The sequence below is a fragment of the Mustela nigripes genome, chromosome 10 (genome assembly GCF_022355385.1).
Source record: "Mustela nigripes isolate SB6536 chromosome 10, MUSNIG.SB6536, whole genome shotgun sequence".
NCBI lineage: Eukaryota > Metazoa > Chordata > Mammalia > Carnivora > Mustelidae > Mustela > Mustela nigripes.
In genome coordinates this window covers 39658774-39676588 of record NC_081566.1, presented here as the reverse complement: position 1 = coordinate 39676588, position 17815 = coordinate 39658774, and the positions used below count along the sequence as shown (strand labels likewise).

The 17815-nt window shown below is 48.1% G+C and overlaps 1 protein-coding gene across 2 annotated transcripts in view; it reads right to left on the bottom strand.

The window, feature by feature from the left end:
* Positions 1–8069: 8069 nt before the first annotated feature.
* The window catches only part of IPO9 (importin 9), a 56213-nt gene continuing 46467 nt past the window's right edge, over positions 8070–17815 (bottom strand). For both annotated transcript variants that reach the window (XM_059413090.1, XM_059413091.1), the window contains exons 15-24: positions 15950–16176; positions 13925–14073; positions 13265–13393; positions 12299–12574; positions 11873–12039; positions 11122–11255; positions 10332–10454; positions 9826–9930; positions 9531–9607; positions 8070–9085 (exon numbers count right to left, since the gene is read on the bottom strand). In XM_059413090.1, coding sequence (XP_059269073.1) covers positions 8975–9085; positions 9531–9607; positions 9826–9930; positions 10332–10454; positions 11122–11255; positions 11873–12039; positions 12299–12574; positions 13265–13393; positions 13925–14073; positions 15950–16176 — 1498 coding nt within the window. In that variant the 3' untranslated portion in view covers positions 8070–8974. The remainder of the gene's footprint in view (positions 9086–9530; positions 9608–9825; positions 9931–10331; positions 10455–11121; positions 11256–11872; positions 12040–12298; positions 12575–13264; positions 13394–13924; positions 14074–15949; positions 16177–17815) is intronic.

Sequence of the window (17815 nt, the reverse complement as noted above, 5' to 3'; positions counted from 1 at the left end):
TCCTTTTCTAGCTGCTTTCTTGCTTTTCTCCTTTTCCCCTTTTCTCTCCCACGGGTCCTCCTCAAACCTCGCCCTGGTTGAGGCTTCCAGCTGGCCACGACACCCAGTTCTCACAACACCAGCAGTGATTTTCTAACTGTAAAATTCTAGGGAAACTTTTCAGTCCGCGGGATGGGAGTGTTGAGACTGAGACGGAGGGTGGGGAAGGGCTGGGGGCAGGCCCCAGGGGAGAATGGGCAGGGTTGGGAGAGCCTGGAGATGGGCTGAAACTGACTCTGTCCTGATGATGGACCCGAGTCCTGACAGAGGCCATGGAACTAGGCAGGAGTGGGAAGAGGCTGGGTGGGAGCACTGGAGAGGGACTGGGGGCGCTGAGAAGGGGGTTGTCTAAATCGTTTAGGCCTGAAGGGGCTTCACTGCACCTCGTCCACTCAGGGCACCTGGGAGACTCTTCCCCTCACCACGCCAGTCTTCCAGGCTCCAGTGAGGGGCAGAGGCTCTTTCCTGGAAAAGGACAGGAAAACAGTAATTAATCTCTTATCAGATGAGACAAAATATGAACTTTGCCAGTAGCAGGCTCTCCCCAGGGGGCCTGGAATATGATCATAGTACTGATAGTAGCTAATACTGCAGATGAATTTGCCCCTTGTACAGGGGCCGGAAGTGAATTTTCCCAGCTTGCCCGGCTGGGATTTGAAGGTGAGCTGCTGTGACTTCTAAGTCCAGGCCCTTGCAGTCCACCGCCTGCCTCTCCTGGAACATGTCTAAAGTGCTCCGCGCTATGCTTGGCATACAGAGCACGTACCTGGGGAAACTTTGATACCCAGCCCTTATCCCCAGCAGGAGTCTATGTGGGAAGAGAGTGGGATATTTAGAGTGGGGAAGGGCAGCGGAAGCCGGGCAGAGAGGAGGGCCTAGGACCATGCCTGTGACCCAGTTTGGGCTTTGCCTGGGGCTGTGGTACCCGAGTGAGCGAGCGAGCAAGCGTGCTGCTGAGTCATCTCACCGCTGGGCTGAATGACCAGCCCAGGGCTCCTCCCCACCCGCTTCTTGCTCCTCTTCAAATCAGAGCCAACTGAGTAGGCCTGCGCTCTCCCAGGGCCTTCCTGCCTTCCCAGGACTACAGCCCTGGAGCCTCCATTTCAGAGGCTTCTGCCCCCCCCAAGCGGTCTGGCTCAGGGGGATTCTGGGCCATTGTGAGATAAGCTCCCTTCCTCTCCCCTACTTGCCTCCAGGTTAGTCCCATGCTTTCTCCAGTCCTCCAGCTCCCAGCTGTCCTCTGGCACAGTCACCTCCTGCAGATAGGTAATTACTCATTCCTTTCTTCCTGAGGACCCTGAGCCCTTTCTTCATTGATTTAATCTCATTACACCCACTCTAGGGTGTCAAAGACACACTGGTTCTTCCTTGCAACCCAGGGCTAGGGAGAGCAAGGCCCAGGAGAGCCCCAGAAACTTGGCCAAGTTCTCATGGCTTAGCTGGGCACTGAAGGAACCAGATCTCCTGGCTCTCACTGTCCCCAAATAAACAAACACCTCTCTTGCAACTTAAGGCCTTCCTTGGTGTCTAGCTTTATTCTCTCTCAGTGCAAATGGAAGACTGTGACTTTCAAGTTTGTCCTCTTGGTGGGAGGGGTCTGGGGGTGGGCAAAAGACAGTAGGGATCAGCCTCGCTGCAGGCCAGCCAGCTCCTGGTAGAAAGGAGCACTATTTAACAATGCCTTTGCAGAGTCACCTGCCCCCAGAATACCAGGCTTCTGCTTCTTTGCAGAGGCCCAGGGCACCTGCAGAACTTCTACAGCCTGGGCCTCAGGAAAGGAGGGGTTAGCTGGACTCGTTTTGGGTGGCAGCTGTGAACAGCCTGCCCTGGAGGGCTGTGGGAGCAGCAGCAGTTCCAGGCAGCCAGTGCCTGGCCTGAGGCGCCCAGCCCAACCAGTAGGGCAGACGGGGAGGGCCAGGTTATCTTTAAATGGCACCTTACTCAGACTGCCCCTCTGCCAGCTGGGCAGGGTGGGGGCAGACAAGTGTTATTTTGGGATCTGAGGATAAGGAAGGAAGACGGCTCTGCTTACAGCTCTTTCCTTTATCCCCACTCCCTCTCCTGGCAAGGATTTGGGGACGTGGGCTTCAGCGCGTCCTTTCCACCCTGGGTCTCTGTTTTCAGCCGAGTCCTGTTAATCAGCGGCACAGGGGGGACTCTCAGACCGACAGAGGCACAGGGCCTTTGCTGGTGTGACAGGCTCTACAAGGACAAGTTTGGGTAGTGAGAGTTGCTTTGGGCTTGGAATCGGACCAATGGCTGCCATGACTACTCACTATGAGGCAGCACTCCACAGTGCTTAGTACTGTGTTGAGTTTAATCCTCAGAATGAGTCCCTAATGCAGATACTATTATTATACCTGTTCTGTGGATGAGGAAATGAAGGTACAGATAATTTAAGTAGCTTGCCCAAAGTCCCCCAGCTGGTGGATGGCAGAGCCAGGATCCAAACCTAAGCAGTCTGGCTCCAGAATTCACACTCTGAACCCCTAACCAGAGCGTGGGTCCTTCCCTGTCTCTTAACTTGCTCTGCAAACTTGGACAAGCCACCTAAACCCTATGCGCTGGGCTTCCTTGTTTATAATGGGCTATGGTTCAGTCAAACCCACTAGAATCCTCAAGTCAGCTGGCAGAGGCCCTCTGGCCTATTGTCTCTCTCCCTGTTCAATGGAAAAAGAATTTACTCAGGGTCATATAACAGGTCACTAGCAGAGCTTGGGCGGGAGCCCAACCCTCTTGCCTCCACATATATTTCTGTGCTCTTGCTAGGGACGCTCCGTGAGTCAGGGATGAGGCAAGGGAGCCAAGCCAGTGCGGGATGGGAGAGCAGGTGTTGATCCGCAATCACAAGGCCAGGTGTAAGAGAAACGCCGCATTGCTTTTCTTTCCCTCCAGTTAGATCAGACCAAGTCTCTACCCTGCCCGGTGGAGGGGAATTATCAGTTCTCCTTCTGGGATCATGAAAAGATCCTGGGATCTCACACAATGCAAAGTGCTGTGGGTGGGCCCTGCAGGCCTTGTCCTCTGCCATTCAGGGGTGGGCAAGTCCAGCAGTCCTGGCCTGGGGGTCGCAGACACAGACACCATTCCCTGGAGCCCTGGCGCCCAGCAGCCTGCCTCCCCAGGAACTCCGTGCAGCCTCTTCTTCCTTAGAAGTCCTCCCGTCCCCAAGTGCTCTGGCAGGATCCGGGCAGAGTCTCCACCATTCAGGCCCCATGGACTTCTGCTCTTTCTTATCTTCTGGGGCCCCTCCCCTTTCTTTCTCCCCGCTTCCTCCTCTCTGATCCTGTGCACTGAAGCTGTTACAGAAGCTCCAGAAGCATGGCTGTCCTCAAGCAGCTCTGCTTTCCACTCTGCAAAAGCAACTAAGTCAAGGAAATGCAAAAAAATTTGGCTATGTTCTTGGAATAAGCAGAGGGGAAAAAACCTAGGGAAAGCAAGCCAATACATCGATAACATAATCATGCGGCTCATCACAGAAAAACCGCTTAGCAGGTGGAAGGTAGGAGCTGCAGCCACCACCTGTTTCTATCCTGTTCCCAGGCAGGATGGCAGCGCTGCAGTTCTTCCTCACGGAGCTGGCCTCCCGAAGGCTCACTGAGACCCTAATTTAGCAGCAGCATCTGTGAAACTGAACTGAGTCATTCTAATCCAGTGAGTCAGGGAGACGGAGCCAAACATAGCTCCCAGCTTCTGGAGGGCGGGGGAACGCAGAGAGAAGCACTCTCTCCCATTTGAAGTGCTTCAATGAAGTCATCTTTAATTCTAACTACAACCCTGAGGTAGGTATTAGTTCTCCATTTTACAAATATGGAAACCAAGGATCAGAGGGGATGTCACCTGCCACAGCTTCCTCCTCACCTTCCAGTTAGGCAAGCATGCCGCGTTGGAGCCACTCGAGCCCCGGGAGACTTCCTAGGCCTTCTACTCAGGCCTGTGTTCCTCCTTTTCTCTTCCTGCAGCACACTGCCATTAAGTCATAGGTACCATACAAGTCTAAAGGATCCGGTGAGATTTGCAATTTTAGGAAAACAACAGTCCTGTCACTCATTTCTCACCTACTCAAAAAACAAAACAGAATAAGCCCCAAAACAAAACATCCCTAACACAAACAAAAGGAGTGTGAGGGTCCTTCTTAGCTAGCTGGTGAACCTGTACCAGTCTGGCAGAGAAAGCTAAATCATTCACAAATGGTAGAATTTTATTAACGGTCACTTGAGGCTGGCCACTTTTCTACCTGAATCCTGCCCCCATCAACTGTCGCTTTTGGAAGACCTTTCTCTACTGGCTGTCGGGGCCCATGGACTCTCCCTTGTCAACCTTTCACTGCCTGATCTCCTCTGCTCCATTTCCTCCTGACACTCGGGTCTCTCCCCTGCACTCCTTCCTCTGGTCTCCCCTTCTAGTCAAGTTTAGACAGACGTCAGAATGCTTTCCAAAATGCAAACCTGATCCTGCCACACCCCTGCCTAAAATTCCTAAGTGGCCATCCATTCCTGGAAGAGGGCAAGGCCTGCAGGGTCCCTCCTTGTCTAGTCCCCACTCATCCCTCAGCTGATTTCTGGCCAAGAGCCCTGTGAACCACAAATTCCAATACTTTAAGCCCGTGTCCAAGCTGTGAAAATGCAGTCGTATTCTGTGAGGGTCTTAAAGATTCTTTTCTCTGGGGTGTCCTACCCCACCCTCGTCTGCCTGGCAAATGCACGGGGGAGATGACAGAAAACTGTCAAAAAGTGCTAAACCTACTTGGATCAGAATCACACACCTTGCTGTGTGACTTTTGGCAGGTAACATTTAATGACTCTGTGTTGCAGTTTCATCAGCCTGTAGATAAGGTGAACAAAAAAGCATGCACTTTGTAGTGACTAGATGGTCTACGTGAGAAAATGCAAGTAACACTTTGGAACAGTCACTGGCATTTGGTGCTTCTGAACCCTGAGCAGTTGGAGCCACCTTGCAAGGGCTCAGTTTAAGGGTCACCTTCCCCATGTAACCCTGCATGCCTTCTTCTCCCAGTTACCATTAAGGAGGGGATTGACCCCAGTACTTCTCTTAGTACTGCCCACATCTGTTGCATTATTTCTGACCTCCTACTGGACTAGCTTCTTGAGGGAAGGGGCCAAGCCTCTCCAGCATCTAGCACTGGCCTTGCATGGAAAAAAAGTTTAGTATTTGCTGAGCAGAATGAACACATAGTGGTCAGAACCTGGCTTTGAGTTTATCATTTGCTTAGTGGTCGTACGTCTGCCTGGCTGGGGTGAGAAGTATAGTCTTTCGCTGGACAGCCCTTTCATTTTCCAAAGCGGTGTCCTGTTTTCCCTGAGTCTTCTCAGCTCCTTCAAGCTTCTTCCCCCCGACACAGATTTGGTCCTCCGGTGCTTGGTTTTCCTCTTGCAGATGGGCTTGCCGTCTGTCGGGGAGCCTCCTGTTTGAGCACCATAATGGAACAGAGCTCTCTAGGATTGCTGACAGACACAGAGGACTGAAACGATTTTACACAATCTGTGTCTGCTACCCCAGCCAGGACGACACGGGAGTTTAGTGAGGACATGTTAGCAGTTCCTGACATCATAAACACTTATTACCGGCACACAGAATTGCTAACAAGAGCATAGTGCTCTGTAATCCTTAACTCTCTTCATACTCATCAGTTTTGAAAAACAACCTTACCTTTAAATCCTGCCTATTTTAGAGCTTATAGAGGTATTTGCTTGAATCCTAAACTGTCATCCTTCCCAGGGGTTCCTGTTGTCTAAAATTCTGATCAGCCCTGGAGCCTGGGTGACCCAGTCGGTTAAACGTTCAACTCTTGATTTCTGCTCAGGTCTTGACCCAAGGGTTGAGCGAAGAAGGCCCCCCCCCCCCCCCCAACCCCCCATCCTGCTTGGGATTCTAACCCCTCCCCTATCTAAAAAAAAATCTGATCAGCCCCTCTCCTATCTAGTGCTGTTTCATTTGTAAAAGGCCTTCATATCCTCTTTTGGAATGGCTAAGGCATTAAAAAGCCCCCTCATCTGTCATTAATATCAAATAAGAGAAGGACAGAACCCTAGGGCACAGCATAAACCATTCCACAATAAGCCCGTTTGTCATCTGAGAGTTGGAGGCCAGTAACCAACTTCCTCATTCCCTAATGCTTTGATTTTACTGTGTCCAGATTTTGTTAACAAAATCAGACTACGAGTCTAGTTTGGCATCCCTTGCTCTGAATTCATAATGAACATCTATTAAACCCCAGTGGTTACAACATTATTTATCAGCTTGCGTCATCTGTCTGTATTCCCTGATCATTGTCACAGATCGGGCAGGGACTTAGAATCAGCTTCCTTCCATTCCTGGACTTCCACCTCCTCCATCTACTGGTTGTCTCTTCCATTTTCCCTGCAGTTCTTTCCACTAAGAGCCTAAACCACTGCTGGGAAAGCCCTTGGTGTCCTAGCTGTTACTCACCAGGCTCTGGAGACCTAGAGTTATTTTACCGCAGCCCAGCGCTCTCTCAGTCCCTTGTTTATCTTGAGCTTCAACTCCTTCCAACCGGTTGGCCCTAATCTTTTCAGACCCAAGGTAGCTCTTTGGCCAAAAGAAGAGATAGTAGGAGCTGGAGTTCCTTTATGTCGGTAGTGCTGGACTCCAGCAGATCATTTTTCTCCATGCCGATGCTGGTGTAGTCCCTGAACTCTTCCTCGTCGATAGAATGGGAATATTATCCATGTGCCTGCTGTAAAGGCTAAATGGGACGATGTGGAAATGCTGTGGGAGCACGGGAAGCGCCTGCACACCAGTGTAAGACCCTCTGCTCTCATCCACAACAGTATGTCTCTTAGGTACGGGTGGCCCCCCAGATGATATAAAGATGCTTTCCATTAGGACTCGAGTTTTCCAGTCCTCCCCCAAAATCAGCGAGAGAACCTCTGTCAAGAGACCATTTTTGGCACTAGATACAGACTTTTTTTTTTTCCCTCCTAATCAGCAGGCCTAGACGGGGCCCATATCATTCTATATATGGGAGCCCCAAGTCTTCCCAAACTCAGCAATTCAACACCAATGGTATGAGACCAGTCTTTTGTGCCACAATGATGAGTTGATTTGGCCTTGTGAAACCTTCAGCATTGAAACCAACTGGCACTGCCTTGAGATCAATGATGGAGTGAGTTTCTAAGGCTGACTGTGCTTTTCCTGAGCTACAATTGGCCAGACCTTCTATCATCTCCCCAGTAGGAGCGACACTCCCATCTCAAGGGGGAGAAACAGCAGGGGCAGTTACTAGTTTCAGAATCTGCCTGGCAGCAGACCATACGGTGCACACACCCTCGGACTTTTCAAAGACAGTAACCTCAACACTTTTCCCAGCTCAGTCAGACGTGGAAATTATACACCAGGGACACCTAGTGGTGTGAAATCACTATTGGCTACAAAATCCTTAGCTTCCATTACAGTCCTGTATAGTAAATGCCCCACAACTGGGGCCCTTTCCTCAAGAACAGAGACTTAAATTCACTTTCTATTCTATTTCTTGTCTGCAAGACTGGCAACCTAAAGAATCTTCTATAGCTCCTAAAACTCGGGCACCAGGCATGGGCACTATCAAAAAAGGAAATGCTGGGGTTTGCCTCCTTCCCTTTATTATCCTCATTCACTTCTTGAACCAAGGGACCGCCTTTAAAAACCCTTGATTGGGGGTGCCTGGGTGGCTCAGTCGTTAGGCGTCTGCCTTCAGCTCAGCTCATGATCCCGATCAATCTCCTGCTCCATGGGAAGCCTGCTTCTCCCTCCCCCACCCCCCCTGCTTGTGCTCCCTCTCTTGCGGTTTCTTCTCTCTCTCTGTCGAATAAATAAATAAAAAGTGGCAAAATTAAAAAATATTTGATTGGATGATACTAGTTCTCTAAGAATCATTTTGAGCTAGGTTAGCTAAAACACAATATGGTATCTACATGGCTCTGCCTATTCCTTTTTCCCTAATTTTTATTTTCCTACTAAAAGGGACAGAAGGTATATATGCTGGGATACCTTATACCATGCGGACTAAATTCATTTGTAAAGATTACTTTACTCTCCTAGAAAAATACACATTGCAAATTTGAGGGCTACAACTTATCCACTTTAGAGGATTCCTGAGGGAGAGGGGGTAACCTTTGAACATCAGACTGTGTGGTGATGTGTGGGAGAGGAATATTAAATATGGTTGGGTCAGGAGGACTTTTAAAAAATGTTTTTCCCATTTTTTTTTTTTTCTAAAAAAGGAAAACCAATGTGCCATCTGTCTGGCTTATTTTGTGTGTGTGCAAGTATACACAGGGATAGGTTGGGGGGGGAGGGGTTGTGTCATGCAATGAGGCAAAAACAAGATGACTTCCTCTGAGAGGGAAGCCTTAGTGTTGTAGGAGGGAGACAAGGAGAGGTCACTGAAGAGGGCTCAGAATGTAGTTGCTCCCTCTTGTTCCTATGGAGAACCCAGAGCATCTGTGGTGGAGGGCAGAAAGCAGAATCATCTCTCAAGTGTATTCCTATCTGAACACATCAGATGTCCTATGAAAGTAAACAGGTTCTGTTTTAGAATATAAATGGTCATGACTTCCTGTGCTCCTGAGGTGGGGCAAAATAATCCATGAACACATAATCCTTCTGGGCAATATGTTTCTGGAGTGGCCAGCAGAGGGCTCTAGGAACAGAGGTGAGGGCACATAGGGAGAAAGGTTTCTAGAGATGGAGTCTCTTCAGGGGGTCTTTGAGAAGTGTCCTTTTTTCCAGTATTCGTAAGTGACAGCACTGGTGAGCTTGGTTTGAATTGTCAGTGTCACTCTGCAAAGGCCAAGGGCCAAGAGTCAGGAGGCCACTCTAGGTTGAAAAGAAAGTACATCTCGAGGCCAGTTAAGGGCTGCAAAATGGTTTGTGGCTGAGCCAGGAGGAGAAGATGTAGAAAGTCTCCGTTTTTTTAGATGCCAATGGTCTGCAGAACCCGCCTCTCGTTGTCATTAAGGTGGCCTGAGAACATTATGTAGCAGGGCTGCTGAGCGAACTGGCAGAGGAAGTCTGTGAGATATGCCTGGGGGGGAAGAAAAAGAGTAGCATCACTGAGGGTTTCCAGGCTCACCATCTGTGGCAGGGCAAGAACCCCAAGTGGTACAGGAAGCACTGGCTTTTTGACAAATGCCACCATGCTGAGGGGTGGCTTTCTATACTCTTGGATCTGGTGCAGGCTTAATCCAGAGACTAAATTCCATAAGGAAAAGAAATTTTCCCAACAGGTCCCATATTTCACCCAAGGACTTTCACAAGATAGCCGAGTTGCAAGAAATTGGACCGCCATACTGGCAGGTATAATGCTAAAATACTTCCAGCCCACCCAGAGCCCTTGACTACTTAACAAGATAGGAACTCTCTGCCCTGAAGCTCCCAGAATGAACTATGAATGGGTTTGAAGCCATATTCCTGTTTCCGGGGCCTGGGACATCGTCACCTGCAAGACATTGGTCTCTGGAAATGCGCACCTGCAGGTCGATCTGATAGAGAGGATCCTTCAGGGCATCAGGGTCATCTTCCTCGTCATCCTCGTAGTAATCCTCCTCTGTTAGACACAGTCAACACAGAAAGGGGTCAGGGCCGGGGCCCCTTCCTGCACCCCAAGCAGGGAGGCATCACCACACAGCTGGGGTAGAAGGGCTAAAGAAGCCCAAAGAACGTCCCTTGTGGGCCCACCTCTCTCCTTTGGCACCCTGTTCTTGGTGCCAGTGCACAGAAAAGGAATTTAGCATGGCTGTCCTGTCCTCTTCTCAAACCGCTTACCGTATTTGCTTGTAGCGAGAATGTCAGATAAGAGCTGGCCAGCTAAACCATCCTCTTCCTCCTCTTCATCCTCCTCCTGGTCCTCCCACATATCATTGGAGTCATCTACTTGGAGATGGAAAGCAGCTGGAGTATGCTCACACATTTCCCTTCCCAAATGCAAACAGGCCAGAACAGAAGGGTCCCAAGGGTTTCTGCAATGTGGCCTGTGGCCAAGCCCTCCCAAAATGTTTAAATGGAAGAACTGAGGGTGTTTTAGTGGGTAGAGAAAAGGTTGAGAAAAACTGAACAGAAAGGGGTAAGCAGCTTGCTTCCCGGCCGCCTCCCACCCCAGCCTCTGCAGAGATTTCAGAAGGCGGACCTCAGGAGCAGCTCATCACGTGTGTAGCAACGCTAGCTAGCCACATGATGGGCATGTACTAAACATTTAAAAAAAACCCCATGATTCAGTAAGCCAAACTGATAATCTGAACATTTGTAACTTGATCTGCCAGAGCCTGGTGCACCTTGACCCCACTCTGCAGGAGTGGCCTGGCGTGCGGCATTGGCCTCCATGACGTTGGAGAGCTCATTGATGATCAGCTTCAGGATCTTGACCAGTAAAGGAATGTTTGTCCAGCGCTCAGGGTCTGGAAAGGAAAGGCAGGGCTTTTAACAGACTGTCCGTGGGCTCCCTTTGGCAGGGCTCCCTCCCTCCTGCAGCACTGCTCAGCAGACACAGTTCACCAACCCTCAGGCTTTCCACCATCCCAGACCATATCCACTTGGCACAGAAGGATTTAAAGTTAAAGAACTTCAATCCGCTTGGTGTTCTCAGAGTTCAAAAGTTAGGACAGATAAGAGTTCAGGAATTAGGAGATAGGTTTTGGCTGGTAATAAGGCTTGGACACCAAGTAACTGTACAGAGCGCATTACTCCAGTCCCCATGACTTGCAGTTCGAGAAACAGCAGAGGTGATTATAAACCTACGGCTGAAGAGGGCAGCTTTGCACTCGCTGCCTACAAATCACTGACGTCATAGAACAAAAGCAATCTGGCAACAAAGACATGCTCAAATGCGTATCAGAGTCCCGAATGAAGCTGGAAGTTGGGGTCCCTGAGATTGTTTTTGCCAATTTTCAGCAGTAAGAAGGAACCATATGTTCTGATCTGTTTACCTACAGCTTTCTGTTTCTTTTTATCAAAGCCATCACTAACAGCTGTATTTTAAAAATCGAGATCACAGTGCATCCTTGCCCCCCACCCTTGCCACTTAGCCCCTAGGGAAGAGACTGGAGGAGCAGCAGCATCACCCACTTTTGGCTGACTTCGAGCGGGTGCGGATGCCCTCATCCATGCTGTAGATCTCCTCTCCCTTCACGCGGATATCCTGCAGCCGTTTGTCATCTGCATTGATGCCGTGCTGGAGCAGTTTACACAGTGCCACAGAGCTAGCAAGGAAGAGCCAAAAAAGGGTCAATCAGCAACCCATCTGGAGTTCACTCCAAGGAGATCGGCAATTATGTTCTAAGACTCTTCTCTGGGTTGGTGAAAATTCTGTTCACAACAAATTAGGAGAGATGAGAGAACTTAACTGAAAATGGGATTTAGTGTTCATGAGGATGGGCTAATGAAACTTTTGAACTTTTTGAACAAAGCTAAGGTGGGCAAGGATCGCAATAGCTGGCCACACCAAAAAGTGCAATGGGGTAATGGGAACCAGTGGGACGCAAGTCTAGGATGGGAAGTTAGCAAGCCACAGTTAGAAGGCTTGGGTTTATAAAGGAGAATAAGCCACTAGCAGTACTTGGCTAGGTGAAGTCTATGGCAGTGGGGGATCTCTAGCCAGCAGAGAGGGGGAAAAAATACAGTGTACTTGTGTTGACTGTGTTTTAGAAATTTCAAGACGACAGCTATTCAAAGACCCCGATTAACAATAAAGAAATAGAGGGAAAAGGGAATACAAGGGGGCAGTTTCACACGTTGAACAAAAATGAGTGAAGCAAGTAAGGGAAAGCAGAAATGCAAGGAGAGGGCAGAATGCCCACAGAAGAAATATGGGCCCTACCTGACTTTGCCCTCATACTGGCCATAGAACAGATGCTGCCGGCTTGTCCACTCAGCCATTACAAATTCCAGGGCAGGTTTGCCAGTAGGTCCTGGGAGGCTGCACAAGAACTCCAAGAGGGGTTCCAGCTGAGTGTGCACCAGATGAGCGAACACCATGATCAGAGACTAGGAGGTAACAAGAAGGACATCTGCTTCAGGGAAACCAATTTCAGAGAGCTGGAGATGAGAGGGAATGGGGTTGGCCAGTCAAGAAACAGAGAACACGGGGAGTTCCTTGTCAGTATTTCTTGGGCCAGAATAGACAGATTTTACTTAACTGCTCTGCAAGGATCGTAAGACAAAGTAATACCTCCAGGCCTGTATATCGATTTCCATCTCTACCACCTGGAGGTTGGCAAAGCCCCGCTCCCCACTGTCCTCTTACCTGCATGACACTGAGCGTTTCTGCCTGCTGCATCTTACTGAGGATGGCACGAAGAATCTGGTCCAGATTCTCCCCCAGCTCCCGCCCTGCCTTGGAGATGAGGGTGGAGACGAGGCGACCCACAAAGGCCGCAGTGAACTCGGAGGTACGGGGGTCCAGGAGCTGGCTCACCACTTGCATCACATACCACAGCCCATTGTGGCCCTGCTCATCGTGCCACTGGGCCACCTGCTCCAGTGTCACTGACACGTAAGCCCGCAAGCACTCTCCACCATTCTGGGGAGACAAAGGTGGCAAACGATATTAGTGACGGGGGAACAGATATCAGGAGGCCCTCGGTCTATATGGGCCAATGTTTTTCTTAGAGGCCTATGTCTCATAAAAGCGATGAGCCTACAGGGTTTGTGGTGGGTACATACAGTTGGAGTCAGGAATTTACTGTTAACAGATATAGCCATGCAATATACAATCCTTGCTTTACCAAATCAGCTATCTCAAAAATCTTACTTCTGATCACAAGGGATCATGGCCAAGTAAACTAAGTTTTAGCCATGAAGATCTACCTCTGGTAGATGTTTAAGATGTAAGCAGTGATTGTGGACACTACAGGTCTTTATGAGAATAAAGACAAACAAACATATGAACCACTATCTGCCCAGAGATTTCCAAAGGCCTATTACATTGCTGACTTTACTGAGTCAGGAAAGACTTTCTTAGAGCTTCAAGTCTGTAGGTCTGTAATCTCATCCACAGTAGCAATACCCAGATACAGATGGGCAGGATGTCTGGCATCCATACCCTTTAAGATCATAACAGATTCCAAAGCAGAGAGTGCTTGGGAGGGTCTCGGCTGGATTTGAGAGACCTGTATCTCTAAAGCAGGAGACTGTGTCAGCTTTCTCAGGCTACTATAAGCCTATGGCCGGGGAGCTACCTTCCCTCTTCTAGTCACCACAGCTCTGATACCTGCATGGTGGCGTTGTCATCTGTGTGAAGGGTGCACTGTGCCACAGCAGGGAAAGCTTGGCAGATGAGTAGCTGGGAAAGGGGAGGCTTTGTATTCCGTACTACTGTGGTCAGGATATCAATGGCCGTCTGAAGGAGAGAAGAGGGGGAGAAAAAAAATCAGAACTGCTCCTAGGGTGGGGGTCAAGGGTGCCCAACATCCAAGATCCTTATTGCATGGACACAACATAGCAACCCAAAGAAAGCGCATTAACTTTCACCAAGTAAAGTTTCTGAAGGAAAGGAGTAATCAGCTAGTGGAGAGTGCTCTTAGCCTCCTCCCGCTAGCTCGCTGCTTGCTTAGATATGGGGGTGGATGGTATATGGCAGTGGAGTGGACAGACAGTCTGGTGACATACTCAGTGGCACTGTCTAATAACAGCACTGTTCAATTCACCAAGGGCAACTCAGGAACCAGAAGAGCCAGGTCGCCAAAGCCTCAAGAATCAGGACAGCCTCCCACTGTCCTGTGGGCAAAGTAGCCCAGGAAAATCACCCTACGAATCTCTAATGCCACCGGCTTCCCATCAGCTAGGTGGGATGTACAGGTGATATGGGAAGAGCCTGAGCCCGCTCTTTTTCTTAAATCTCCACCCACATCGGTGCCCTGTAAGCACTTACCGCACACAGCCCTGCAGGGATCTTGTCTGGTGGGGCCTGCATTATGCTCACAAGAGTGGGAATCAGCCTCATCTGCATTGGGCCCTGGCAGGCTTCAATCTGGGACAGCTCCTTGAAGATATCCTGGGCCAGCGAGGCGACGACAGGATCTGAAGTGGATAAGGCACACAGAATCCCCCCCACCCAATGGTCTGATTGTGCTTCTGGCTTAATGATGCCTGTTGCTTGGCCCTCATCTAAGTTAACAACTTCTGCTCTGCTTATACGTCATATACCTGGGACCTAGTGAGGCTGTATGAATACCCACGTCATATACCTGGGACCTAGTGAGGCTGTATGAATACCCTGAAATAGGAGAGAAGCTAGCTCTCCAAGAGCCAGAGGATACATGGTTTCATTAAGTCAGAAATTGGCCTGGAATAGCTACTCCTAAAATGAAACCCAGCTCTTTTTCCGGGGCAAATCTTTAATGACTTTTATTCTTGTGAAACCTGGATTACAAAACCAAACACTTAAGGAAAAAAAAAAAATCCCCATTGATACTTTGTTAAGAAGACCATGAAACTTAAAGGTTGCCAAAACACTCATTGCCAGGCTCTCCTGTGTTGAAGAGGAATCATATACATCTCCCAGGGGTTAGTCATGAGAGAAAAAAGAACTTCCAAAGCATTTCCAAAGCAAAAGGCAAAACCCTCACAAGGCAGAGCCTTGTGAAGAAATGAAACTTTGGCTTGACCTACTTCACCTATTTAAGAAACATTTCTTCCTATATCGAGCAAGAAAAAATAGAAAGTATCACTGCACTATTGCTTTGAAAAAAACTGTGAACATTCTAGATGTGCATTAACAGAACCAGCAGATTATGCTATAGCCATTTTAGGGAATATTACGTGACGGCTGAGAAGAATGAGAGGTATCTAGGAGTGCAACATGGAAACCTCTTCAGGACACCTTTTTTTTTTTTTTTTTAAGAGTTTGTTTATTTATTTTGTCAGAGAAGAGCAGAAGCAGGGGGAGTGAAAGGCAGAGGGAGAAGCAAGCTCTCTGCTTAGCAAACTGCCCAATACTGCAGGACTCAATCCCAGAACCTGGGATTATGACCTGAGCCAAAGGCAGATGCTTAACTGACTGAGCCACCCAGGTGTCCCTTCAGGACACATTTTAAGTGAAAAAGCCAATCAAATAAAACGTTTAGTATGATATCATATTGTGTAACTCCTACCTCTATCTATAGGTAGATAAAAACAAATATCCTCAATATTTTTTTCTGGTAATGAAGCATTACACAAGTGAAGTGCTGTTACTAATGCACACTCACTACTGAAAAAGTCAAAATGTAGGAAAGTATTCAAGGGAAGAAAACACCTGGAGTTCCACAACCTAGAGAGACCTACCTTAACACTTTGATGTATTTTCTTCTGGTTCTTTTTCTATGTACATATCTATAAATTAATTCTTGTCTAAAACAAACCCAAAACTTGGGGTTATACTCTATGCAGTTTGGAAAACCTCCTATTCTCTTCTTAGAATGTGAGCACTTTCCCACGGCTTTAACCATTCCTTTCAAGTTTGATGTTTAGAGGCTGCACGGTATTTCACTTTACGGATATAATAAATGTAACTAATTTTTTTTATTACTTCTAAATTTTTGCTACTACAAAAGCCATGTGATGACCTCCATTGTTCATAACCATTTGCACAGGTCTTTCTTCAGTATCTCATTTTCTACATGATAGCTGTAGGCCCCTTCTTTTAGGGGATTTAGTTCTGAACTGTACCTCTTGCCTGCTAACCCTTTATTTGTCTTTTTCCCCAGTTCTGACTGCAGGTGAGAGTGACAGAACACCTACTCCACTTTTTGGTGTTCTTCTAGCTCCAGTACGGGATCACCTCCTTGCTGAGTGAAAGCCTTTCTTTGCTTACGATGCTTAAGACCACGAGACCCAGGGAAAAGTTTCACCTAAATTCACCAGGCACCACCTTTCCTTTGGTGTCCCTCATCCGCACACAGTCCCAGGGGCATACCGTTACTGTACTTCAGGAAAATGGCGATGGTGAAGGGGCAGATTTTGCTTTCCATGCTTGCTGTGAACTCTGGGTCTACTGTACAGACGATGCACAGGGTCTCCATCACCAGGTTGAGGACCTCTGAGCTGAACTGGGCTGCTAGGTGAATTAAGCCATCCAGGATACTGGGGAGGAAAGGCTGAAGCACGTGGGTACTCTCTGAGACTTTCAGTTGGTCACAATAACTACAGGGAGAGAAAGAGAGAGAGAGAAGAAAGCATTACTCACAAGTGGAACTTTTAACTCCTGTTTTTTCTAGTTGGTATCACAGATTACAGCATTTGTATGTGTAGCTTTATGAAGCTACTTGCAGAGTTAGTTTTCACACCTTTCTGGGGCATATTTTGTAAACATCAGCACCACCATCTCTAAGTGAATTTATTTCTGCTTTGATTTTTTGCTGTTTTAAACTTTCATCCCTCTCCCACTGTCATATCATTATATTCAAATTAGTAAGATGTTAATCAAATGCTTTATAATTCCTTGGATTACTGCTATAATCACATCCTTCTGATTTTGATAGATATTCCTGTTATTTTTCAAATAGTTAACAGTTTTTTTTTAAAAGATTTTAAAAATTTGTTTATTTGAGAGAGTGTGTGTGGGGGGAAGAGCAGAGGGACAAGGAGAAGCAGACTTCCTGCTGAGCACAGAGTCTAATGAAAGGCTCGATCCCATGACCCTGAGATCATGACCTGAGCCAAAATCAAGAGTCTGATATCATTTTTATTTATTAAAAAAAATTTTATTTATTTGATAGACAGAGATCACAAGTAGGCAGAGAGACAGGCAGACAGAGAGAGGGGGAAGCAGGCTCCCTGCTCAGCAGAGAGCCCGATTCGGGGCTCGATCCCAGGACCCTGGGATCATGACCTGAGCCGAAGGCAGAGGCTTTAACCCACTGAGCCACCCAGGTGCCCCAAGAATCTGATGTCATTTTAAAAAATTTTATTTTTTAAAAGATTTTACTTATTTATTTGACAGAGATCACAAGGAGGCAGAGAAGCAGGCAGAAAGAGAGAGGAAAGGAAGTAGGCTCCCTGCTGAGCAGACAGCCCGATGTGGGGCTCGATCCCGGGACCCTAGGATCATGACCTGAGCAGAAGGCAGAGGCTTTAACCCACTGAACCACCCAGGTGCTCCTGATGTCATTTAAAAAAAAAAGATTTTATTTATTTGACACAGAGAGAGAGAGAGAGAGAGAGAGAGAGAGATCACAAGTAGGCAGAGAGAGAGGGAAGCAGACTCCCCACTGAGCAGAGAGCCCCATGTGGGGCTCGATCCCAGGACCCTGAGACCATGACTGAGCTGAAGGCAGACGCTGGACCCTCTGAGCCACCCAGGCGCCCCAAGAGTCTTAAATAAATCTTAAAAAAAAAATCCCAAACAAAACACAAACAGGATTGGGGAAATACTCTGAATGGCTCAGTCGGTTGAGCGTCTGACTCCCTGATTTTAGCTCAGCTAGTGATCTCAGGGCCATGAGATCGGGCCCTGCACTGGGCTCTGGGCTCTGTGCAAAATCACTCTGGATTCTCTATCCATCTGGCTCTCCCATTTGTGCTTTTTCTCTCCAATCAACCCATCAATCAATCAATAAATAAATCTTTGAGTAGGGGTGCCTCAGGGGCTCATTGGTTAAGCACATGCCTTCTGCTTAGGTCATGATCCCAGGGTCCTAGAATTAAGCTCCACTTCAATCTCTCTGCTTGGTGCAATGCCTCCTTCCCTCTTTCCTCTGCCTGCTTGTGCTCTGTCAGATAAATAAAATCTTTAAAAAAAAAAAAAGAGAGAGAGAGAGAGATGCTCAACTAAGCCACCCAG